Source organism: Cnephaeus nilssonii (assembly GCF_951640355.1).
Source record: "Cnephaeus nilssonii genome assembly, chromosome: 11".
In the NCBI taxonomy this organism is placed as follows: domain Eukaryota; kingdom Metazoa; phylum Chordata; class Mammalia; order Chiroptera; family Vespertilionidae; genus Cnephaeus; species Cnephaeus nilssonii.
Genome location: NC_137082.1, coordinates 31570238 through 31597090, shown reverse-complemented (window position 1 = coordinate 31597090; position 26853 = coordinate 31570238). Strand labels below are relative to the sequence as shown.

General features: G+C 45.7%; 1 protein-coding gene across 1 annotated transcript; it reads right to left on the bottom strand.

Annotated features, from left to right (window-relative positions):
* Window positions 1–549: 549 nt before the first annotated feature.
* Window positions 550–23364, bottom strand: LOC307107228 (signal-regulatory protein beta-1-like). Its single transcript, XM_079784326.1, has 6 exons — window positions 23280–23364; window positions 14267–14623; window positions 10505–10825; window positions 9629–9952; window positions 3292–3406; window positions 550–685 (listed from the first exon to the last, which is right to left on the bottom strand). Exons 1-5 carry the CDS (start codon window positions 23347–23349, stop codon window positions 3294–3296), a joined length of 1185 nt encoding a protein of 394 aa, XP_079640452.1. The 5' UTR covers window positions 23350–23364; the 3' UTR covers window positions 550–685; window positions 3292–3293.
* Window positions 23365–26853: the final 3489 nt, after the last annotated feature.

Below are 26853 nucleotides of genomic sequence, written 5' to 3'. Positions count from 1 at the left end.
CTCACCCGGTTTCTGGGTTCTTTCTCAGGGAATTGTTGCTTTAGTAGCTACAGTTTCATTAAGTGTCTGGGCAAAGGTGAGGTCAGGTGCCTCCTAAGTCATCATCTTGAACCAGATTGGATTTGCTTTAAAGAAAAAGAACCTTATTTTTCTCAAGTCATGATGTAGCCAACAAAGTCAGTGAATTAGATGCCTAACGCTCACAGAGAAGCCAAGTCTGAGGCAAGAGTGTTTCATAGAGAAAAGATTTATTCTTCCAGCTGCCAAACCAGGAGAGAGAGTCAGGGCTCAGATCCGTCTCCTTCCACACCCTGGACTACAGGCTTAGAGCAAATTTAATGGGAAGGAGAAATTTACATATGTGTTCATTCTAATCAGGAATCTTGATTGGACAGTGTTGAACTAAGCCACCTAAAGTAAGGAATGGGAAAGGTGAGAGAAGGTAGAAAGGCATTCCTAGAGGGTGGGTCAGATTGGGTGAGATCTAGGTGCCCAGCCAAATGCAAATTCCTGATCCCCCTGCATCTGCACACAGGTTCTGGCAAAGGGCAAAGGGCAAATTTAGGTTTCGGCCATCCATCGGGGTTCGTGGAGTCATTAGTAGGCTTTCTGCACCTTTGCATGGCTCTGGGACCAGTCTGACCCGGTGGTCCATAGGCACTGTGGGGAGTCTTGCTGTTCTCTTCTGAAAACAACAACAACAACAACAACTGTTAGGTCTGGTTTAGTATCAGGGCCAGGTTTCAATTACATTAGGCGTGTTCCAACTTCCCCTCATGCTAGCAAGCGTGTGCCCAACTTTGAAGCAAATGTGGATCTTGCTGTCTTCAAATAGATTCGTGGATGCAGGTGCCAGGCTACAAGTGGGGTAATTTTCCCCAGAAAAGTCTGAGAACATGTTCAGGCAGCCAGGCCACGGGAAAATCTTTCAGTGTGATTACTTCACCACACTGGAAAACACGGAGGGTGCAAGTTCCTCAATGAGCAAAGGAAGAAAAGGGTCTGTATCACCCACAGTCTTGTTCTAGACCCTGTGTGCGCTCATAGACTGCTCTCTCCTCTAAAGCCCCACAATTCTTTGGGGTACCATGAGTCACATTTTACAGAGGAGGAAGTTGGCTCAGAGAGTGTTAGTGAGTTGCTCAAGGTCACTTAGCTGGTGTGTGTTTTCCAGTATCTGAACCCATGTTTCTATGCCTATAAGACCTCAGAGAGGAATTTCTCCACTGTGATTTGTCTAAAGGACTTTGAGCACATCTCCCTCAGTGTCTGGTGAGTGATTGTGTGGTCTTAATGGGTTGTCTGGTCAAGAGATTCTACACTTAGTCATTGTAGGTAAAAAATGTTTTTGAAAAAACATTATATACTATATTTATCAAGAAAAATAATTTTCAGCCCTGGCCAGTGTTTCTCAGTGGTTAGAGTGTTGGCCTGAGTACCGAAGGGTCTCGGGTTCTATTTCTGATCAAAGACATGTACTGGGTTTCAGATTTAATCCCTGGCCCAGAGTGGGGCTCCAGGCAACCAATCGATGTGTCTCTCTCACATTGATCTCTCTCTCTCTCTTCCTCCCTCCTTTTTTTTCTTTCACTGTTTCTAAAAAAAAAAAAAATCAATGGAAAGAAATATCCTCTGGTGAGGATTAACAAAAAAAGAAAAGAAAAAGAAAGAAAAATAATTTTCAAATCACCTACCAGTTAATGTAAAGGCCATTCTACAAAAAAAAAAAAAAAAAAGAAAGAAAAAAAAAAAGGGTATTTTAATACCAAGAAAACAGAAAGATAATAATTAACTTCTTTATTCAAGATATATTCATAAATATATATTATGAAAAATTACTTAATATCTCTATACATAATCCTAAACCATGATAATTTGGAATTCTCTCTGTGTGCATGTGTGTGTGTGTGTTTGTGTGTGTGTGTTTTATAGAAACTTCTTTTACAATACGTAAAAACAACAACAAAAAACAAACAAAAAACACCTTACTAAGAAAATCTGCTAAGATAAATGAAGATCCTCTTGCCTCTTCTTCCTTCAGCTCAACAAGAACAACCTCGGCCTGGTACAGCCAGGACACAGAGCTGCCCCTGCCCCAGCTCCCAGTTGAAATATCATTTCAGGAATTCTCATTTACCTGAAAGCACTGTACCTTAGCTACATAACATCCTTAAAGGGCAACCACAAAGACTCGTTTTAAAGGCACACCCATTATTAAACCAATGGCAAAGTGAATGTGAGTGGGAAACTATCAAATTACAGAACTTGGTCATAGTATTTCTTTCTCTTCCTCCAGCTTCTAGGTCAATGGTGACTCCTGAAGGTCTGATTGCACTTGAGGTCACCGTCTCTTCAATGCCCTCAATTCCTAGCATCCCATCTACCACTCCTTTCAAACCTAAGTCCTGTGTATGGAATAAGGGAGCTGCGATAATTTGGGATTGTGTCTGTGTGTCTGAGAGGACCTGTGTGAAGACCCAGATCTGGGGCATCAAGGACCATGATTAGGAGCAAGAGCCTGTGGGCAGCAGTTCTGGGTCGGGGGAGGCATTTGGATCAGAGTCCATTGAAGCTTCTAATGAACGTTTTTTTTGGGGGCTGGGTCCCTCGTGGAAAGAAGGAGGCAGCAGACACTGAGAGTGGCATGTAACAGGGGAGAAAGGAAGGAGCTGTGGGAAATGTGTCCACCTTTAATTATCTGCTCATCATTCAAGAAGTGTTCCCTGAATGTCTCCTATGTCCTGGGCTGTCTTCCTCCTGGAATGCCGGTCATGAGAGGACACGCAGCCCCTGGCATTGGACTCTGCCCCTAGTCCTCCTCCCCAGGTCCTGGTCCTCCTTCCCATTCCTCCCCTCTGTCACACAGAGTGTCCTACTGGGAACAGCCATCAGAGCAGCTGACCGGACTGCTCAACATGACTGTAAATGTGGGTTCCTTCTGCCCAGGGAGCCCTGCGATCAAATCAACTAGATGTGGTCTCCAAGGGAACCGCCCCCTCAGCTGGCCTCGGTCAGTTTCCTCTGCCCCCTCCTTCTGCAGGAGCCCTAGGACTCTGTGAACACCTTTCAAACACCACCGAGCCAGCCTCCTTCTACAGGACGCCACACATTTCCTGGGAGGTAGGAATCTCTGAAAGGCATCTGCAAGCCTCCTGAGAATATTAATAGAGGGTGTCACCTTGTCTAAATTCCACCTGGGCCCTCACCATGTGTGACCTGTGGGCTGACCACTCCTGTTGACCTTCTCCTCTGGGACAGATGTTAGCCTGCCCTCCCTGTCCCACAACTTACAGTCAGGCTCTCCGCTGCCTGTGGACATAGATGGCAGAGACCCCCACCATCAGCAGCACCTTGCAGCCTAGGAGGCCGAGGAGGACAGCCAAGAACTGAGTAGATAGTGCTGGGCCTGCAAGTCAAGGGACAGTAGAAACCATTAGAGGAGACCATTGCAGAGTCCTGGACTCACTCCATCTGAGGCTACCTGCACCCAGGACCACTCTGAAGCTTTGCAGCTCTAATGGGCTGACACTTGAGGCAGCAATCAGGTAAAGAGGCTCTTTATCCTCGGTGACCCCGTTAGTAGGCTGCCAGAGTCATCCTTCTTGAGGGAGGCGGTGGACAGAATGTGTTCTCAGTGACCCACAGTGTGGCGCCTGATGTACTGACTGGGTCCTCCCACCCCCATGGGGCAGGTAGTATTATTCTCATTCTGATGAGGAACCTGAGGCTCAGAGAGTTAAGAAGGGTACAGATTAATGGGATTCCAACCTAGAAAAATTCATCAATTTTTCCATCAAATGACATTGAGACTTTTCCTTATTGATGAGGACAAGTCCAACCTCATGGAGTCATAGTAATGAAAAGGAACAGGGAATCTGAGAGGAGTAGAGACAGGCTTCCCAGTGAGAGGGTCGCAGGGCAGACTTGGATGGCACCACAGACAAGGCTGGTGACCCCATGTTCTCAGGAGCTGAGGGAGATCTCACAGTGGTCTGGCCTCACGAGACCAGCTGGCTCAAAAACTCCCTGGTGAGTCAAGGAAAAGGGGTCACAAGCTTGAGAGAGACTCCAACGCCACCCAGCCCACCCTGAACCCAGTCCCCATGTCAGCTGATACTTTTCTCTTGGACACAGAAATGCGAATCTGCAGGTTTACAACATGAAGTTTTTGTTTTTAAAATTAAAAAAATAAAGGCATTGCAACTATTTCTCATAAATAAATAATCCTTAAAAGGGCACTGGAGGCTGCGCCATATTTCCTGTGGGGTGTTGGGGAATAGAAATCCTCAACTGAGAGGCTCTCTAGGACACCCCATCAGTGGATGAGAGTTTCATTATCAAGTTTGCACCCTCTCCTAGAGGGCAGACGACCTTCTGGACAAAGCCGGGTTGCAAGGGCCAAGGCAGCTGCCATGGTTGCCTCTGGTCCAGGGTACCTGTCTGTGGCAAGAGGGAAGCCTGGGTCCTGAGTGCCAGAGGGAAGCTGGTGCTGGCAGCCGGGGGAAGGAAGGCCTACTCTTGCACGCATTTCGTGCATCGGGCCTCTAGTATACATACGAATGAAATCTTGCCATTTTCTACAGCTTAGATGGATCTAGAGTACATTATGCTAAGTGAAATATATCACATAGAGAAGGACAAATAACACAGGATTTCACTTTATATGTATAAAAAAACAAAACAGATTCATAGAAACAGAGACCAAAGGGAAGGTTACCAGAAAGGAATGGGTGAGGGGGATGGCTGAAGAAGGTGAAGGGGAATGTAGTACATATATTGTGATAAGTTTTCATGGAGACAGATAATTACTAGAATTAGTGGGGTGATCACAATGTAAGGTGCAAAAATGTTGAATTACTATGTTATGTATCTGAAATTAATATAACCAATATCATACAGTATATCAGGTATACTTAATTTTTTAAAATATATTTTTATAGATTTCAAAGGAAGGGAGAGGAAGAAACACCAATGATGAGAGAGAATCATTGATCAGTTGCCTCTTGCATACCCCCTACTGGGGATCAAGCTTGCAACTGGGGCATGTGCCCTTGGCCAGAATCCATCCCAGGATCCTTCAGTCCATAGGCTGATGCTCTATCCATTAGCCAAACCAGCTAGGCCTATACTTAAAGATAAGAGGGAAAAAAGACTTTTAGAGAAGAATTTGGTGAAACAGGTGAATCCATAAATATTTTTACAAGGATGGTGCTCTTTGTAATGTGTAAAATTGAAATGTGAAAAGAAATACATTACAATATCAAACAATTTTGTCAGAAAAAAAGGTTTTCAGAAAAGATCCTAACTATCCCTTATTGATTCTTAGAATCCATACCCTTGTGTATACATTGAATATAACATTTTCACAATTAAAAAAACCCTAAAATGCAATCTAGAAAGTGGATCACTCATTAGCACTGGTGGGAGGTAGAGCAGGAGTCAGCCCCAGCTGGCCCTCGTGGTGCCATTGTTAACATTTTCACTGGTGGTGAAGTGGGGTGGTATAACCCAAAGGTAAGGAATACTTGGGCATTAAGAGTTTTAAAAGGAGTTGGCAAATAGTCATTATAATAACTATAAGATTGGATCGATGTTACTGGGACATTAGTAATTTGGAGAAAAACAATGAAAAGCTAAGAGTGATAATTACAAGGTAAAAGTTAAGTGTGAGCCACAAGAGTTCTTGATAGCATTGCAGATTCTTTTCTTCAAGAGGCAGAGGGAAGAAAAAACTGAGATGTGGGCCAAGGACATAATTCTAGGAATAGCAGAGGTAGAGAGGAGGTTGAGTTCTCCACTTCAATGGGCCTGCTCAGTGAGGGTAGCACCCTGATGAAGAAGGGACCCCGAGATAGGGACCTATGGGCTATTGCATTCAACAATCTTCTGTCGCCTTGTGGCTGCTGAGGACAATGGCAGCAGCACAGCTACTTGTTTGCAAATAGGGCCTCTCCCAACCCAAGAAAAAACACAAAAGGGAAATTAAATTCTACACACCACTGACTCTCCGTGTTACCAGAGGAGAAAAATGAGAAAACATCAAAATAGCTAAGAGTCAAAACAGAAAACCCACCAAATCCTAGTGCACACTCTGCCAGGAGGCTGCCATCCCACCCTCACTCAGCCACAAGGAGAAGGGGAGCCGTCAAGGGCGCCTGAGAGCTACTTGGGAACATCACCACCAACAACACTCAACCCACCCTACATCTGACACATTGAAAAGTGTCCGCAGGTCAGAGCACAGCTCACTGAAAAGGTTAAAGTGTGCCTGTTCGAAAGGTTGGCTCCAAATCTCCATAGTCTGTGAATATGGTACATTTCCTGGAAGAAGGAAGTAGTCATACTGATTACGTTAAGAATTGGAATGACATTGTCTTGGATTTCACAAGCAGAGCCATTTTCACTCACAAAGATCCGACTCAGTGAAAGCGGCAGGGAGGAGAGTCAGAGAAGGAGCTGTGAGAACAGAAGCAGAGCTCAGAGTGATGTGGCCCTCGGCCCAGGAGTGTGGGCAACCTCTGGGGGCTGGAAAAGGTGAGGAAATGGATTCTCTGCTAAAGCCAGAAGGAACCCAGTCCTGCCAACCCATTGTAGACCTCTGACCTCTGGATATGTAAGACAATAAACTTGTGTTGTTTAAGGCACCAAATGTGTGGTAATTTATTTCAGTGGTCATAGGAACCTCATACAAGGAGGTAGGTTCATTTTATTTTACATATATACTGGAGGCCCAGTCCATGAAATTTGTGCACTGGTAGGGTCCCCAGGGGCTGCCGGCCAGGTACTCCCTCCCTTCTCCTACTGGCCCCACCCCCTGGTCAAACTCCTGGATGAACTCCTGGTCAAGGGGGCAGTTTGCATACTATACTTTTATTATATAGGATTTTAATATATTTTTATGAATTTTAGAGAGGAGGGAAGAGCAAGAGAGAGATAGAAACACCCATAATAAGAGAGAATCATTGAGTGGCTACTTCCTGTATACCCACTATTAGGGATCGAGCCTGCAAACCCATCATGTACCCTGACCAGGAATCAAACCATGACCTCCTGGTTTATAGGTTGACACTCAACCACTAGGCCACTGAGGCTGGGCAAAGCAGGGACATTTTAAAAGGACAGATGAGATGGAAGGAGCAGGCACAATTTAAAGTGCATTCCTTCTGTGGAAAAGGAAAAAAAAGGAGGAAAAGTGCCTGGTGGCAAGTAAGTGTTAAAAAGAAAAGGAAATGGTGCGGAGGGAATTTGGAGTTCTTAAAGACAAAAAAGAACTGAAAAATCTGAGAACTCAGAATGTTTCTCCCACTACTGAAACCAACCATACAGCATAAATCTGCATTAACATATGTGGATTATGCTGTACTGTCTGAAGAGAGGTTCATTCACCTAGAAATATTGTAAAACAGCCCAATACCATAGAAATGACCAAAATGTTGTACATCCTCAAGCCAAGCCCATTGGCCAGGTCTGCAGTGGCCTGAACCATAAGACGCTGGGATAGGCTGTGGCATCCCAATGCAGAGGGTCACATAGGCATCTTGCACTTTGCTCCAGCTCATCAACCTAGACAAGCCAGACATCCATTTCCAGCCTCAGTACTTAGCAGGTGTGCTGGGTCAGGCACACTGAGAGCTGCAGGAAGTAATTAACAGCCATGGTCAGGGCCTCAAAAAAGGACAGAAGCTAAAATGCAAACCCAGGGTGGTCCAGACAAGATGACAGAGACTCCCCTCTCCTGCTCTTCCTGTTCACGACAACTCTGACCCCTAAAGATAGCAGCAGGGACACGCATAGGAGGACTCTGAGAGGTGGAAGAGAAAGGCGCCCTGGCTCAGGACCTGAGGAAGAAGAACCCTGAGATTGGGCATCATAGGTTGCACACTCCTAACTACCAAGGTATAAGAGGCAACTCAGGTGTGGCATTAGAAAACACAAAATGTTTGAAATCAGTAATTTAATTTCCACCTCAGGAAACTAGAAAAGGAAGAATGAAACCAACACAAAGCAAATAGAATGAAAACTATAGAGAAAGGATAAGTAAAATCAATGAAATTGAAGACAGAGAACTAATGGAGAAAATCAATAAAAGAACAAGTAAGTTCTTTGAAAAGATCAACACAATGAAAACCTTCTAGCAAGCTTGATCAAGAATAAAAAAGACATAACACATTTCCAATATCAGGAATGAAACATGATATCGCTACACATCGTATAGACATCAAAAGGATAATGAGGGAGTATTATGACCAACTCTACAGGCAGACATTTGATAACTTCCTCAAAAAGCACAACCTACCACAATTTGCTTAATATGAAATGAATAATGTGTATAGCTCCAAAATATTAAGGAAAATGAATTACAATGGAAAATTCCCCCAAAGAATTTTCAAGGTCTAGATAGTTTCACAGGAAGATTTTACCGAGTATTTATATTTGAATTGAAACCAATTTTGGAACACAAAGAAACAGCTAAAGAAATTTGGAAAGTTTCAGTATATGCTCTACTTTAGATCATATTAGGGAATTACTGTTAATTTTATTGTATGTGAAGGTATTGGTTTTGTAGAAAAACCAATGTCTTTAATCATATAACCACACAATTATGGACTTTACTTGTAACCAGATATGCATACACAACTAAGTTATTAGTGGACACATTTATGCAACTTCTATATATCTCCTCTTCTAAGGGAAATTGTCCTTTCCTTCTGTGTTTACTTTCCAGCATGGACACTTGGTGACCCAGCATGGACCCAGCAGATGAGGACAACAGCATAGGACTTGTTGGGAGGAACATGGGCCTTTGAAAGGTCTTCTAGAGTAAAGACTCTTAGAAAACTGACCCAACCCCCTCCTGATGTTACATGAGGGAGAAATAAGACATGTTTTGATCATAGAAAAGGGGACTCTCTAGGCCCTTGGGCAATGCCCAACTGAGCAGGAACGTGTCTCTATCCTATACTTGTTCTATAGGCTGCTAGGCCCTGTCCTCTGGGACTCAGATTACCTCGATTAGTTTAGCCCAATTACTTGGTGTTACGACAAGAGGTCTTCCCAACACCCCTCCATTGCTCCCGGAGTCCCTTCTGTAAAACTCCAAACTCCTAACATGGGTGACAGAACAAAGATCTTAAAGGACTGAAATCTGCATGTAGGTATTGTTCAGTGAGCAGCTGTAATGATTGCTGCTTCACTGTCATAAATAGGGGACAACGGGGGCCGAAGCTGGGACCCTTCATTGCCACCTGGGTGCCTGGTCCAGTTGGGAACGACTAGGATGGAATGGAGAAGAGGAGGGGGTTAGAAAGAGCCGGAGGAGGCAGGGGCTGACATGGCCAGTGAACGCGGTGACTGTCAGGGGAAGAAAGCAAGAGGCAGACATTGTGAACAGGGTGGTTTCCCTCCCTCCCTCTTTCTTTAATGTTTATTGATGTGAAAAGATCAAGGTAGGTACCAAACTCTTACCAGTGGTGACGATGGAGTGTGGGATTTCAGGAGGGGAGCTCACTTCAAAATGCTACTTTCTATCTATAGACTTCTAGGTTATTCTGTAATAAGCACGAATTACTACTTGTAAAAGTAGAGATAAACTTTGGTCAGAGCCGGGTCAGTTAAAGTGGGGCCTCACCAGGGGGTTCATCTCGCTCCTTCTGGGGAGCCAGGGCCTCCACGGTGACGATTTTGGTGACCGCCGGCTGCCCATCGTGCTCCACCTGGCAGGTGAGCATCGCATCCTCCCTGTGGGCAGACAGGTTCACCAGGAGCCAGCTCCTCCAGCTGAAGGTCCCATCCTTGTTCTCTGCGAGGGTCGGGGCCGTTTCTGTTCGGGACGTGTTTCCGTTCTCCAGCCAGGTCAGCTGTAGGCGCTGGGGGTAGAAGTTCTTCACCAGGCAGGTGACGTTCTTCTGTTTCTCTGACACCGTGTGCTGGGTAACCTCCAAGGTGGGCGGCACTGAAACAGCACAGGCATAGCTCTGGCCTCATGGAACACAGGCCACGGAGGAGGGCTCCATCCTAAGCTCCCCCACCACAGGACGGGCATCTCAAAGGGCAGGTGCTCAGACACCGATGGTGCTCTTTCATATGAATGAAATCACCAAGCACGGGAGCCTGCACACAGTAGGTGCTCAGGCACTCGCAGCTCCTGTGAGAGTAATATGATTGAAGTGAAAAAGCACAGCCCGCATGCAGTGGGACACTGTCACTGTAGGAAAATAAATGAAATCGCCAAGCACATAGGAGCTTGGCTTATAGTAGGTGCTCGGTTAGTGGAGCTGCTGTTGGTAAAGTAGATGAAACTACCAAGTACAGTGGTGGGTGTGCACCTGCCAGCTGCCATTAGACAGGGCTGAGTGATGGGCACATCCAGGTGCCTGGTGAAGGGAAGGACCATCAGGGATTAGATTCCAGGAAAATCAAACTCTGGAGCAAAGAGCAGGGGGAGGAGCAGGCTTGGAGGCCAGGGGCCAGGTGTGGGCTTGGGCTGGGTGGGAGGGGCATCTACCTCGGATGGCCTCAGACAAGTTGGCAGTCCCACGAAGAGGAGGGTCCCCCTTTAGGGTGTCGTGGGCCACCTGGCAGATGACCTGGGAGCGAACATCCCCCGGGGCCAGCAGCACCCTGGCTGTGCTGGAGAGGCTGTAGGAAGGGCTGTCTCCCTCTGGGTCCACGGTGGTCTGGGAGGCTGGCAGCTCATTCCCATCCTTGAACCACTTCAGGACGATGTTTCTCGGGAAGAAGCCGTGGGACTTGCAGGTGAAGTTCACTGTCTGCCCAGGCGGGGCCCTGCCCGTGGGGCCCGATACCACAGGGGGCGAGGGTTTGGCTAAAAGGAATATAACGAATAATGAACAAGATTGTGAATATCACCACTAACGACAAGCATGCGGCACTGTCAAACCTTCTCATATACTGTGTTTTATCCTTTTATTAATGCTGGGAGGGCATGTCATTGTCTTCATCTTACAAAGGAGGACACTCATGCTCCCAGAGGTGAACTCTGAGTGAGGGGCAGAGCCGACAAGCAATTCCAGGCCTTTGTTCAAAGTTCACCTTTTTCCCCCCAGATGATTTCCCACAGTCCGGGCCCCGGGACAGAGTTCCTGGTCAGACTCATTTTTGTGCACTGGCTGTTCATAGCGGGCCTCAATCCTTACAGACCCATGAATGGAGCCACAATTATCATCCTCATCAAGTGGGGAAACTGAGGACTTAGGGGAGACAGAGACTTGCCCAGAGCACACAGCTGTGGGATGACAATACTGTGGCTCAATGAGGGTCTGAACTCTCAACAGTCTCACCTGAAAACATTCTATAAAGGCAGATTGGATTATATCATCAATATTTTATTAATCAGTGGTTTTATTATGTTATTCTACACAATTTCTGCAGGTGAGGAGCTGAGGCCCAGCCAAGTTAACTGGGTCATGACACTGACATAACACCTTGATTTGGGGGTGCACCTCTGTGCTAGTGATTCAGACAGAGCACCTCCAATCCTTCCCCCTCTCCTAAAAGGGGTGCATGATCATCGCCATTTTAGAGATGAGAAAACTAAAACGGAGTGAATGAAGGTACTGTCCCCTTGGCCACTACTGTGCCCCAGAGGTATTTCCTTTGGCCTCCCAGGTATGCACGTCCATCAGCAGAGCAAGTGCCCACCTTCAGGAGCCTGACCCTGACTGCCACCTGCTCCAGGGAGGAGCGCCCTCCAGTGCCCTGGCCGGGGGACCTCTGGCAATAAATGGGGGAATGGGCTCCTGGCAGTGAGTCTAGAATAGGAACTCCTGCTCACGGGGGCGCAGGGCCCTCTAGGAAATGCCGCCTCCGCACCCTCAGTCTGCAGAGACAGGGATGCTGCCCAAGGCGGTGCTGGGGCTCAGCGACCCCTCTCTGCTCCATCCAGGCCACTGGCCAGGCGGCTCCTGCGGCTGCTCAGTGAGGAAAACACCACAAAGAAGGGAAAGGCCTTCTGGCTGCCTCCATAGGCAGAGCCACGTCCTGTAGGAATAGTTTCAGGCCAGATCATGGGACATTTGAGGATCAGTCTCATCTCAATCATAAAGCTGCACCTGCCTCCCCCACAGGACCTTTCTTAAATTATTTTTTTTCTGAAGAACATAAAAAAGCATGATTCTAAGAAAAGGGTTGGAGCTTTCTCCACACGTACAGTGGGGTGTTGCGGCGAGCAGGGGCTTTGAGGTATGCTGCTTGAGGTTCAAATCTCAGCTCCCCTTCCTGCTCAGGTCAGTGTCCTCATCTAAGGGCAACGGATGGCCCCTCCCTCGCAGCACTGGCTGTAGGAGTAAATGCCATCAAGAAGACATGACCGCCGAGACCGGTTTGGCTCAGTGGATAGAGCATCGGCCTGCGGACTGAAGGGTCCCAGGTTCGATTCCGGTCGAGGGCATGTACATTGGTTGCGGGCACATCCTCAGTGGGGGGTGTGCGGGAGGCAGCTGGTCGATGTTTCTCTCTCATCGATGTTTCTAGCTCTCTATTCCTCTCCCTTCCTCTCTGTAAAAATTCAATAAAATATATTAAAAAAAAAAAAAAAGAAGAAGACATGACCCCTGACTTCCCCTACCGCTGCTTGCTCAGCCAGGCATCACCAGGCAAGGAGCTCAGGGAAGGGGCAGGAGCTCTCATCCAGGAGGCAGCAGAGCCAAGGTGATGGAGACACTGACACCTGTGATGCCTAGACAAGGGACACTGTCTGGGAACACAGTAATATATGTAAATCAGGATAAGCCACCTTCCCTGCCTGTTGTGAGGAGACTCCATTGCTACCATGTCTAGTAGAGAAATTTGGCGATACCCACACAAATTAAAATGCACGCACCCTGTGACCTAGCAATGCCACTTCCATGAGCACCTCCCTCTAAAATAGGGTGACCCATGGACAAGGGTATCCCGTGTCACTGTGTGAATAGCCCAAGGCTGGGAACAGCTCACACCCATCAACAGAAGACAGTGAATGAACGATGCTGTCTCCACAGGCTGGAGGGGAGGCAGCTGGTGGAGGAGGGGCAGCTGTAGGTGCTGATGTGGATGCTCCATTTGGGGCGATGTGGCTGGAGGTACGGGGAGGTTCCCAATCACCTGGGCCACAAAGTCTGAGTGTGAGGGGCATGTGAAGGTGTGGGTACCAGTGAACATAAGAGGTGCTGGCTCGCTGTTCAATGGTGTGCTGTAATGAGTTTTAATTCAGTGCTTGCATTAATCAGCTTTTTGATGGAAATAGTGTCTGTCTTTGAAGAAGCAAAAAGCTGCTAAAATCAGATGGGGTTCTGGAACAATCTCCTCAGTCTCTGGCTATGTGACTTTGGGCAAATCCCTGTCACTTTTTGACCCAAGGCGCCCCTCTGTACTTAGGGAGTCAAGCTGGAGGGTTTGAAGGTCCCTGCATGCTCACATTCCAGGACTCAGGATCCTGGGCCTCTGGTAAACACCCTCAATGAGAATGGTGTTGCCTCAATGGATAGACCCCTCAGTCTCCCACATGGGGAGCCTCTTCCATGGGTGAGGGACATTCTGAGATGACCCAACTCTGCTGGGAGGCTTCATGACAGCGACTGGGATTCTGGAATAAAGAGGGTGTCCCGGCAGACCCACCGTGATCGCCCCCTTCTGGGCATCTCCTCCTAGCGGGGGCTGTCAGAGTGAGCAGGAGTCTGGGCCTCTGAGGGTTTCCTTCTCCTGTGATGTTTGTGAGGCTGAGAGAAAGCAGCACCTTCTCTACTCCCTGCCCTAGGGAGTTCCTCCCACTGGAGGGAGAGAACGAAGCTTTGAGGGAAGAGCCGTTGCCTGCTTTGTTCTACAGCTGCCTCAGCACCCAGCGCAGAGCCTCGCTCACAGCAGGTGCCCAGTGGGTGTCACTAAGTAGGAGCCTCGGACACAGGGAGGGGAGCACTCCCTGGAGGTGGGTGAGGTCTGGCCTTGTGATGGTCAAGTCACTCAGACCTTCAGTTCCCTCATCCCTGGCACCAAGGGGCTGACAGGATTGAAAGGCCAGGGCTGGGGAGCCAGACAAGCGGGCGTTCCAGACCTTTCCCACCACTGACCAGCCGTGGGGCCTGAGCAAATAGCATGACATCTCCAGGCCTCAGCTCCCCTGGTCTGCAGACGGGGGGAAATCAGACCAGGAATCAGATCATGACTATAAGCACCCACCTCCGCACCTGACTCTTAGTTGTTGCTCAAAGATGGAAGTCGTTCTACTGACTTGTTGTCACACACGATGGACAAAGGATCCCCCTGTACTCACCACTCACGGTGAGCTGAGTGCCTGCTCCAGACTTGAACTCTGTGTCAGGATCACCCCCTCCTTTCTGGAACTTCACACAGTAGTAGGTCCCTGTGTCTGCTGAGGTGATGTTACTGAGGCGGATGGAAAAGTCCAAGTTGTCTCTCCTCGTGGCGTCTGCAACACTTGTTACTCGGGGGAAGTGGCCTCCTTTGAAACTGTAGATTAACTCCCGGCCTGGCCCTGTCCCTCTGAACCACTGTGTGGGCCCCACAGGGAGCAGGAAGGTCATGGTGCAGCTCAGAGTGGCCGTCTCTCCAGCTGTGACGGACACTGGCTTCTGAGGCTGAATCACCTGCAGCTCCTCACCTGTCCCTCCTGGAGGGAAGCACAGAGCAGTTATTTACTCAGCATCTGGGAGCCTGTGGGCTCGGTCAGTATTTATCAACAACAGCTTCCATCGACCCAGTGCACATCCTGAGAGGGCCTTGAGCCCAGGATATTGCATGTGTCATACATGTAACCCTCACAACCAACCTGTAATGTGAGATCCTATAACAAATGAGGAAACTGAGGTACAGAGAGGTAACATGATGTGTCAAATAATGGGTTTAAGTTTTCCCCCTGCTTGGTGCCACCAATGGAGGGGTTCTGCTTGGTGCCACCAATGGAGGGGTTCTGCTTGGTGCCACCAATGGAGGGGTTCGATGGTTCTTTTCCTAGAAAGCTTGGCTGCCGAGCAGAACAGAATGGCTGCTGATGGTACCACCAGCCATCTGAGGAGTTTGTCTCTGCCAGGAACACCAACTCATCCATGGCAGGTTGTATGATGATGAGGAAGTTGGTGTAGAGAAATCATATATCCCTTAGAATAACTTTCATTTGCAGAGAACTGCAAAAGGGAAACCAGTGCCTGCAAAAGACTCATCAAATCCTTACCCAGTTTCATCTTCATGGTCTCTCGGTAAAGGGACTGGGTGGTACTTGCTGCTGAACCTGAGCTACAAGTTGGAATTGAACCAGGTCGTGGCTCAACTTCAGAATGCCTTCTGAGTATGAAAGAAAGTTTACCAACGAAGAACGGGAAGCCATCAGAAGCTTTAAGGATGAATGGACTCGGCTGCCTATGTTCTCTGGGCATCGGGCACTGAAAGAAAGCTTCAGAGAAGCCACAGGTGCTGGATAGGGTGTGAATCGCAATGGCTTGAATGGGATAAGTCCCCATTAAACCTGGAGATGGCCAGGTTTTTAAAGAAACACGTTTGTTTGTGGATGGAGACGGAGGAAAAGAATGGGCGTTTGAGGAGAGCCAAACAGATGAGCACCATCTGGGCAGTAGCTCCTAGGAAACCCGATGTATCCAGACATCAGGATGCTTCATCTCAAGATGACCCTACACCCCCAGAGGCAGGTCCTGTCCTTCCCGACAGGACTTAGTATCACCTGCTGTTCCTGAGCCCTGCACAGCCTTCATTTTGGGGCTGTTTTTCTTCACAGAAGAAGTTCTGATGGGAAATGCTACAAAGTCATGATAAGTAAGAAAGGGAAATGAAACTGTTTGTAATATTCTCTATTCAGTAAAAAAACCAAATGCCTGTTACTTGTTATTGTTTAATATCAAGTAGTGAAATAATTTAATTGTTTCCATTATTAAAATGGAAAGGGGAGTGTAAGTTGTAAAAAACTAGATACTTCACTTAGTAAAAAATTTTGGAATGTCTTATAATCTTTTATTTTATTAATTATGCCCAAATATCCAAGCATAGTAAGTAACATGTTTTATTTTATTTTATTTATTTATTGTTTTAAGAGAGAGAGAGAGACCGAGAGAGAGCATTTTGTTGTTCCACTTATTTATGCATTACTTGGTTGATTCATGTATGTGCAATAACCAGGGATTGAACCCGCAACCTTGGTATATCCGGAAGATGTTTTAACCAAATAAGCAAGCCAGCCAGAACGTAAATAATGTGTTTTTAAAGGATTAAGTAGCATTCATAATAGAGGAAGCATTGTTATCATAGCGGGAATGTAATGGTGAACTGAAAAGATGTCATCTGTATTGTCATTATAATAATAAATGATTAACATTGAATTTTTAAAAAAGGTTGCATTTAAGTGCCATGTCATCTCTGGAAGGGTCATGCTTTCCCAAATATTTCTTCTTTCCACTCTCTGGCCTCATGGAGTGTCGTACTTCTAGACCATTGCCAGGTGGGACCAGGAGTCTTCCTTAGACCACTGAGTTGTGAGCAGAGATAAAGGCTGTGTTTTGTGGGATTTGCATTTAACTGCAAGAACCTCTACGGATCAACTTTGCTTCCCCGGAGACCCACATGTCATGATGGGGTCAACTTCAGCAGCCTGGGTACTTGAGTGACAGTGATGTGCAGAGCTCCCAACACACAGTGAATGTGCCATTCAAATAAGAAGTAAAACAATGTTTCAAGTTCCTGAGATTTTTTCACATAGCAAATCATGTTATACTAGAAGCCTGGTGCACAGCATTCGTGCACTACATGGGTGGGGAAAGGGTCCCTCAGCCTGGCCTGCACACTGTAGCAGTCCGGGAGCCCTCAGGGGATGTCCGACTGGTGGACAACCTTAGTGCTTGTTCAGAGGCGGGAGAGGCTCCCCCACTGCCACTGCACTCACCACCCTTCAGCCTGGCCTGTGGCTGAGCGGCGCTCCCCTTGTGGGAGTGCACTTACCACCAGGGGGCAGCTCCTGTGTTGAGTGTCTGGCCCTGGTGATCAGTGCGTGTCATAGCGACCAGTCATCCAGCCGTTCAGTTGATTTGCATATTACCCTTTTATTATATAGGATTAGTTTCCTAAGGCTGATTTAAGAAAATACTTTAAACAACAGAAATCTGTTATTTTATAGTTCTGGAGGTCAGAATCCAAAGTTGGTGCTACTGGACTAAACTCAAGGAGTCACTGAGCTACGTTCCTTCTGGAGGCTCTGTTCTCTGCCTTTCCAGATTCTAGAGGCTGCCCGCACGCCTTTCCTCGTGGTTCCCATCTGCCTATCACTCCAACCTCTTGCTTCCATTGTCACTTGCTCTTCTCTAATTTTGATTTTTTACCATCTTTTTGTAAGGACCTTTGTGATTATATTATGCCCACCTGATAATCTAGGATAATCTATAATAATAAACGCGTAATATGCTAATTAGACCAGACAACTGAATGACCTTCCAGATGTTATTCCGGACATCTTTCCAGACAAAGCCATAGTGGCCAAGGCAGAGGCAGTTAGGGGTGATCAGGCAGGCAGGAGAGCAGTTAGGGGCAATCAGGTAGGCAGGCAGAGTGGTTAGGGGTGATCAGGCAGGTGAGCGGTTAGGAGCCAGTGGTCCTGGATTGAAAGAGGGATGTCTGACTGCTGGGATTGGGCCTAAATTGGCAGTCAGACATCCCCTGAGGGGTCCCGGATTGCAAGAGGGTGCAGGCCGGGCTGAGGGACACCTCCCACCCCCGTGCACGAATTTAATGCATGGAGCCTCTAGTATTTTTATATCAAGAGTCTTAATTTAATCACTTCTCCAAAATCTCTTTTACCATATAAAGTAAAATATTCACAGGCTCTGGGTATTAAGGAATAAACTTCTTTTGTGTGGTTGGGGCACATTACTCTGTTTATCACACACATCTCTCTGACTGTTAGAGAAACCAGTTGCTATAAATAAAAACACCTATGCATGCGGCATTGTCACAGAGTATGGATGACAAGGCCATTACTGGAATTTACATATGAGCTATTCAAGCAGTGGACTGGTGAAGTAGTTTGCAAAATACAACTAGAAAGCAACCACAGAAGGAAAATAAAGTACCCACAAATGAAAAGAAATCAAGCAACACACCCAAAAAACCAATGGCTCAAAGAAGAAATCATAAGAGGAATCAGAGAATACCTTGAGGAAAGTGAGAGTGAAACACCACACACCAAAACATATGATGCAGACAAAGCAGTGTGAGAGGAAAATTTATAGCTGCAAATGCACACATTTAAAAAGAGAAAAAAATCATAAATCAATAACTTACTGTATATCAAAGAAATTTGAAAAAGAAGGGGAAAATAAACCCTAAACTAAATTAGCAGAAGGAAGAAAATAATAAAGGTTAGTGCAGAGGTAAATAAAATGTGAATTAAAAAACAACAACAAAGAAAATTAAAAAACAAAGAGAGGGTCTTTAAAAACTTCCACACAACAAACAAATCTTTAGTTATGTTGACTAAGAAAATAATGGAGAAGATGCAAATAAGTAAAATCAGAAAGAAAAGAACATTCCTAATATTTTTACAGAAACAGAATTCAATTACATTTTTATAAGGTACAGCGGTGATGAACAATTCAAAAATGAAATTAAGCAAACAATTCTATTATCTTTCTTTTTTATTAAATCCTCACCCGAGGATATTTTCCATTGATTCTTAGAGAGAGTGGAAAGGAGAGGGAGAGACAGAGAGAAACACCGATGTGAGAGAGACACACCAATTTGTTGCCTCCTACATGCCCCTGACCAAGGACAAGGGCCTGGAGCTTATAACCGAGGTACATGCCCTTGATTGGAATAGAATCGGGGACCCTTCAGTCCCCAGGTTGATGCTCTATCCACTGAGCCAAACCAGCGCAGTGGTCAGCAAACTCATTAGTCAACAGAGCCAAATATCAACAGTACAACTGATGAAACGATTGAAATTTCTTTTGAGAGCCAAATTTTTTAAATTTAAACTTCTTCTAACACTACTTCTTCAAAATAGACTCGCCCAGGCCGAGGTATTTTGTGGAAGAGCCACACTCAAGGGGCCAAAAAGCCGCATCTGGCTTGCAAGCCACAGTTTGCCGACCACAGGGATAGGGCAACAATTCTATTTTCAATAGCAACAGCAAGTATAAAATACTTAGGAGTATATTTAGCCACTGAGATAAAGACTTGTAAATGGAAAAGTATAAAACATTGCTGAAAGAAATTTACACAGACTTAAATGGAAAAACATCTGTGTTCATGGACTGGAAGACTTAGTGTTGTTAAGAAGCCAATGGGGCCTAAAGCAATCTACAGATTCAATAAAATCCCCATGGCGTTTTTTGAAGTTCAGGTAAAATCTCAAGGGACCCCAAATATTGAAACAATCTTGAAAAAGAAAGGAAGTTCAAGGACTCACATTTGCTGATTTAAAACACAGTACAAAACTACAGCAATCAAAGTAAGTGTTGTTCTTTCATTAAATAGATAGTTAAATGGGAAAGAATAGAAAATCTAGAAATAAACCCTCACATATATGGACAACTGATTTTCCACAAGGACGCCAAGGTCATTGCATGAAGTGTTTCAACACATGGTGCTGGGCCATGGGATGTCCACATGCAGTAGAATGAAGTTGGGCCTTTACCTTACATCATAAACAAAAGTAAATGCAACATGAATCAGAAACCTGCAAAGGTGACCCACAGAATGTTCTTTTCTTTCTGATTTTACTTATTTGCATATTCTCCATTATTTTCTTAGTCAACATCTATACATATCTATACATATAAAGAGGTAATATGCAAATTAGGCCAGGATGCCATAACGGGTCACAACCAGACTGGAGGAGGTTGCGCGGCAGGTAAGGCTGGGAGTAGAGACAGAGACAGACAGAGGGTGGCCTGCCTGAGCCAGCACAGAGGCTCTGGCGGCCTGGAGCAGACACAGGCAGGGGGGCCAGGAGGCCTGGGGCTGGCTGAGCTGCCGCTCCTGCCTGTGCAGCCCCAGAATGGACACAGGCAGGGAGGCAGGGGGAGCCTGGGGTGGAAGTCAGGCGAGGGTCCCAGCATCTGCAGCGGGGGTCCGGCCTGACTCCCACAGCGGCCCGTGGGGCGCCTCCTCGTGCAATTTCAAATGCGCGCTGTGCCTCTGGTAACTAAATATAAGAGCTAAGACTATAAAATTCTCAGGAAAAAAAACCCAGCATAGGCGAAACTCTTCATGACTTTGTATGTGGCAATGATTTCTTGGATATGACACCCAAAGCACAGGCTACAAAGATGAAACAGTGTCACGCGGGGGAGGAGGCAGCTGTGGCACCACAAATAAGTCCAGCGATCTTTTCGATATCTTAGCTTCTCCTCAGGGAGAAATTCTGTGGGTCTCCTTTCAGAGTGCGAGCTGGTGAGACCCACCCACTTACACTATCTGCAACCACACGTGCTGAGGAGGCCACGTGCTGCCATAGGACAGGTCCTCTGGTACCAAGAATATCAAAGGTCTGGAGTTTTAAATCTGGAGGAGAAGACTGGGGATGGGGAAGCTGAACAGCTGAGACAAAAATGGGAAAAATAGGAATGAATCTTGGAGGGAGAAGGGGAGAGAACAGAGGAGGGAAGAGAAAAGAGGGGTCAGCGTGGAGAGGGGCAGGGGATGGGAGCAATCTGCCAACTGTGCATCCGTAATTCTCACATTTACGTCTATGATCACAGCCTTTCCCCTGAACTCTGGACGTGTGTGTCCAACTCTCCACTCACATCGTTCTTTGGATAGAAATGAACATGTCCCAGCTAACGTGTCTACACTGAACTCCTCAGTTCCCCATCGCTCTCTGTACCTCACCCGAGACACCTTTATTCCTCTGGATGCTCAGGTCCCAAACAACTGGAAATCCTAGGCACCAGGACTGCCGTGTTCCCCTTCAGCATGCACCCACTTTCCGCAGCTTTCCCCTGTCTCTGCTGGCTACTGTCCTGGCACAAGTCACTTCTGGTTGCATGCATGCTCTGCCTGCTTTGCTTCTCTCTATGTGCAGATATAGCCTCTACTCAGCGAAATGTTATCATCACTTAAAACATACGTCAGATCATGTCACTTTCTTCAAAACTTGGCAGCGACAACCTTTTCACTCGGAGCAAAAGCTTAAGTACCTGAACACAGCAGCAAGACTCTACTCTCGGGGCCTTCGCCCATGCTGTTCCCTGACAGGAGGCTTTTCCCCCGAACCTCAGGGCTCACTCCCAACCTTCCATTAATCTTGGCTTACAATGTCCCTTCTCAATGCCCACCCAGACTACATCGGTTAACACACATCCCGCCGTACAGATCCCACAATTCCCCTGTTCAGCAGAATCTCCACCCTCACACTTACCTCTTTCCAATATTCTGTATTAATTACTTACTTATTGTTTACTGCCATTTCTCCACCGGGATATCAGCTCCACGACGACAGCTACTTTAGCTTTCCATTCACCACTGCACCCCAAGTTCCTATAATGGCTCCTGGTGCAGAGTCGGTATCCAATAAATATGCATATTATATGTGTGAACTACCCAGTCAGACTCCTCTCTGAAACTCTAAAGCCTATTTTAAGTGGGCAAGTCCTGTGGAACATATGTCAGAAACGGAGTTTCTCAACTAGATGGTAACACACACACACACACACACACACACACACACACACACACACACAAGCATTCTGTGCAAATGCAAGAAGCAGAAGAACCTAGAACGGAAAACCACAAACTCTCTCCCCAACCCAGCCACTCTTCCCTACACCCACTGTCTCAGGCGGCAGAAATCTCCTGGAAAGGACATGGGGTAGAGATGAAACCCATGAGCTCTAGGATCAGACCGTTTGAGCTCAAATAATAGCTCTACCATTTACCACCGGGTGGTCTGGAAACTCTGCGTGCCTCTGCTTTTCTCCTGTAGGCAGGGGCGACAAGAGGATCGGCCTTGGGTAGAGTGCTCACATGAGAAAACAGACACCAGAATGTCCAACAGTATCAGCACATGGTGGGTGTTCAAGAAATTGAAAAGTTATTACTCATTATACTCCCTGGGGCCTTGATGCTTCAACTGACATTAGAGGGTATAGATATGGATATAGACACGTGTAGGTACAGATGTAGATGTAGATGTAGATGTAGACGTAGATGCAGACGCAGATGTAGATGTAAGTGCAGGTATAGGTGTAGGTGTAGGTGCAGAAAGAGAGCTATGGATATAGATGTTGATATAAATATAGTTGCAGATATAGACAGGAGTCTCTTTGTCTTTTATCCCCTTTTTCCCCTCCTCACCTCCCTCCATCATGGGAGAGGGATGCCACGTTAATAATGCACAAAATTCTACTCACTTCACCAAGAAAGGAGCTTGCTTGTCTTAACACTTTAGGGCGGGTCAGTAGTAAGTTTAGAGAAGTAGAAAGAAGGGAGGGTGTCTGAGAGACCGAGAGAACTAAACATCTGTTCATATGCATTTCATGAAGAGGATTTGAAGAGAACAAAAATAAAAGGTTTTTCAAAAATATCGTGTGTGTGTGTGCATTCCCTTACACCAACACACACAGACACACACACACACACACACACACACACACACGCATCACAAATATATATAGGAGGATAGCCTCACAAGCTAGTCCACAGGTGTTTGTGAGGATTAAATAAAATTATAATACATAGTAAATGCTCAGCAACATACTTGGCATATAGGAACCATGCAACATATTAACAGAAGTTCCTGAGTAAACAGCAGCATCTGGACTCTGGGTCTCTGAGCGGCCTGATGGGTGATGACTGTTCTTGGGTTTACTTCTCTGTGTTTCTGATTTTCCTCAACCAGCCTCCACGGCGAAGGCCTAAACATGGTTTAAGGAGTGAGCTCTGGAGCTGCTCGGCCTGGGCTTAAATCCAAGCTGAACCATGCCTTACTCGGGTGACACTGGACATGTTTCTCTGCCTCAGTTTCCTCAAGTGCAAATCGGGGATAGTAGTAATAGTTCTCACACAGGGATGTTGTGATGATCAGAGGGTTTCATGCACAGAGTTGTCGCTATTGTGGTTTGAAGCATCATCTGTTTTGATGCCTCTGGTAACAGGTGCAGTGGATGGACCCACAGAGAAACCACTCAGCTCCCTGACTTCATGTGCTCAGATCCTGCCCTGTGGCAGCACTGGGTGATGCACCCTGTTTTCCTGGACATTCTAAAATTCCAGGGGAAGGAAGAAGTCCTGGGGCAGGGAGAGAATATTCTACCCCAAGGAGTGCTCACCTGGGAGGCCCAGCAGCAGAGTCAGCAGCAGGCAAGGAGGAGGGCGGGGCCAGGAGGCAGGGAAGGGCATCCTGGAGGCCTGAGTGGCCTGCTGTGTCCAAGTGTGTGCCCGGAGAACCCGGACCCTCTGCTCTGTGAGAGGGGTGAGGCCCCAGCTCTGTGATATAAGAGGAAGCGCCTGGGAAGGGGTGATAAGGCTGTGACACAGTAGCCAGCCTCTACATTCTAAACAGTTCCTGCTTCTAGATTGTGAAATGTTCACAGTCAGGGAAGCAACCCCAGGGTGAGCAGTTACTCATCTTAGTTCTCAGAGAGACGTGGACATGCCTCCAGGAAGTAGTGCTCAGGGCCTCTGCTCTTCACTGGCCCCTCAGCCCATATGAGGTCTTCATAGGATGTTGCCGGCTTATGGCCTCATCTCCTTCAGCCTCAGCAAGAGCTACTCAGCTGGAGGAAGGAAGAGGGTTCATAAAGCCTGGTCAGCGTTGGGATGGAACAGGTCTGCTCCTGAATGACTCCTTTATCGAGGTAACTGGTAAAACTTAGCCCGAATGCAAGTGTAAGGTGGACCTCAGAACTGGTATGTGCTTCCATCCTAGAAGAGAAATAGTATCCTGACTTCTTGGGGGAAAGGAAGTAGGTTCTATGACCCAGCAATTACACTCCCAGGCATTTATCTCAGACATATGAAATCTTATGTCCACACAAAAAACTGTGCATGGTGTTTATAGCAGCTTTCTTTGCAATAACAAAAAAACTTGAAACAATGAAAATGTCTAATAATAAGTGAATGGTGAAACAAACTGGTGCATCCATACACGGAAGTCCTACTCAGCAATGAAAAGGCATGAATTATTTCCATGTGCAACAACTTGTAAGTTTCTCAAAGGCATTACGTTGGGTGAACAAAGTCAATATCAAAATGTCACAGACTGCATGATTCCACATATACCACATCCTGGAAATTACAGAGTGGAGAGCAGATTCACATTTGAGAGGTTTGGTCCAGTGAGGATGGGTCACTATAAAGGGCTAGCACTGGGAGACCAATGTGGTCTGCATCCTGGTGGGGGGGACACGAACATACACATGAGGGTTCAACATAGCAAAGAAGGGACTGTTTCAAGATTCAGCTGTAAATGCCAGTCTAATGGTCATTATGATGTAGACACTGCCTATTCGGTTACCCAAAATGATGACATAATGACAGTAGGATGATGGTGAATAGAAAGTGTGTGTGTGTGTGTGTGTGTGTGTGTGTGTGTGTGTGTGTGTGGCATGAGGTCAAGAGTAACAGAACCTGTGACCCCATCTTCCTCAGTGGGAAGTCCATAAATAATGCCTGAGAGGGAAAAATCAAGAAGTGAAATAGAAGCAGACTACATGAGGTATGGCAGCAAAAGCTAAAGTAATTAGTTAAGAGAGCTAAAAATGGTTGCCTCTGAGAGGCAGAAAATCATGGGAGGTTAGGAAGACTCCAGTTTTTACATGTAGAACTTTGCAGAACCATGTACATATGTAACTTAGATAAAGGTAGAAACCAACTCTAGATAACTAGATTAATGGTGTAAAAGTTAAACATAATTTGGCTGCAGTGGCTTAGTGATTGAGTGTTGACCTATGAACCAGGAGGTCACAGTTTGATTCCCTGTCAGGGCACATACCTGGGTTGTGAGCTCCATCCCTGATTGTGCAGGAGGCAGCTGATCAATGGTTCTCTCTCATCATTGATGTTTCTATCCCTCCCTCCCTCTCCCTTCCTCTCTGAAATCAATAAAAAAATATTTTTTTAAAAAGAGTTAAACATAAAAAGAATACCCATACTACTACTATTAGTAAGAGTTTTGTAAGTGTTGGTTGTAAGGTTGATGATCAAAATCAATTACCATCCTAAAGAGTAGTCAAAACCCACTAAAAACAGTAATTATGCTTTTAAAAGATTCTATAAACTAGAAAGTGTTAAGAGATAGCTCTAATTAGAGATGCATAAGAACATTATTGGGGGGGGGGGCGGGACACGTGAAATTGTAAATTAAAAGTCTTTTAAAAACCTAAATAAATAGAGGTATATTATATCCATGAATGGGAAAACTCAATATTGAAAACACACGAGTTTGCCTGAATTAATACTATATAAATTCAATGCAATTATATAATGTTTCTAAAAGGACTTTTTGGTGAAAGTTGACAAAGTCATTCTAAAATGCATTTGGGTCAAGAATAGCCTGACAAGAAAGGTAGGAAGATTTTCCCAAAAGAGGTCCAAAATTATTATAAAGCTTCCCTAATTAAGACAGGATTATTCTGACAGAGAGACAGACAAGCAGCTCAATGCAACAGAAACCTCACAAAGAAAACCACATATTTATGGAAACTTGATATATGGCAAAGGTGGCAGCGCCAATCATTGAGTGCTGGGTAAATAATCTTTGTGGAAGAAAGAGAACAAACTGATGGTTGCCAAATGGGACAGGGTCAGGGGGCTGAGTGAAAAGGGTGAAGGGATTAAGAAGTACAAATTGGTAGTTACAAAATAGTCGCGGGGATGTAAAATACAGCTTAGGGAATATAACACAGGCAATAACACTGTAATAGCTATGAATGGGGCCAGGTGTGTACTGAATTATTGGAGGGATCACTTATATAAATGCCTAACCACTATAATGTACACCTGAAACCAATAATGTTTGACATCAAATGCAATTGCGAAAAAGACTTACCACTTCTAATACACACAGACATACCCCAGAAAAACATGGCTAGGTCAAAGGCGGACATGCAAAGAGCAAAACTCGATCAAAAATGGAAAACTTTTCTTTATAAAACAAAAGCTCCCAAATGATAACAACACTGCTGCTCGTGGCCCAGACAAGAGGAACCAGAGAGGCTCTGCATATGTGCCAGGGAAGCAAAGGTATAATGCTGGTTGCAAAGTTGCACTAGCAAAACCTTAGATAGAGCTTTACCACCATCTTGAGAAGAATCTGTAAATTGCAGCATATCTTACAATAGAAAACTGTAGAGCACGGAAAATTAATAAAATGGAGTTACATATATCAACATTACAAAAACACACAGAATTGTGTGAAGCATACAAATAAAGTTCCAGAATGTTGTATACAGTATAATAGCAGTTACATAAAATTTAAAACATGCAAAGCACTATTAAATATTGCTTTAAGGACTTACATATATGTTGTGAAAGTATAAAATCATGCTAGAAAATGATTAACACACAATTTAGGACAGTGTTTTCAAAAGGAACAGAGAACATAATGGAAATATGTGAATGATTTGCAAAGAGAGATGGTAGGTCCATGGATACCATTAATATTCTTTATAAATTTCAAAATAGTAAAATGCTTATTCAACTTAGTGATTTCAAATATCTGTTTGCTAAAATAAAAGTATACTGGCAGAAGCTCTGAGTAAAAGTGAAATCTGCTCCGCATAGTAAGAGTTGTTTATGATCAGGGGAGGTGAAACCTGTTCGCTTCTTGTTCCCGGTTCTGGTTTGGGTGGAGGCAGGGCCAGTGTGAAGCTCAATGCATCAAGGTCCAGACATCCCCGAGTC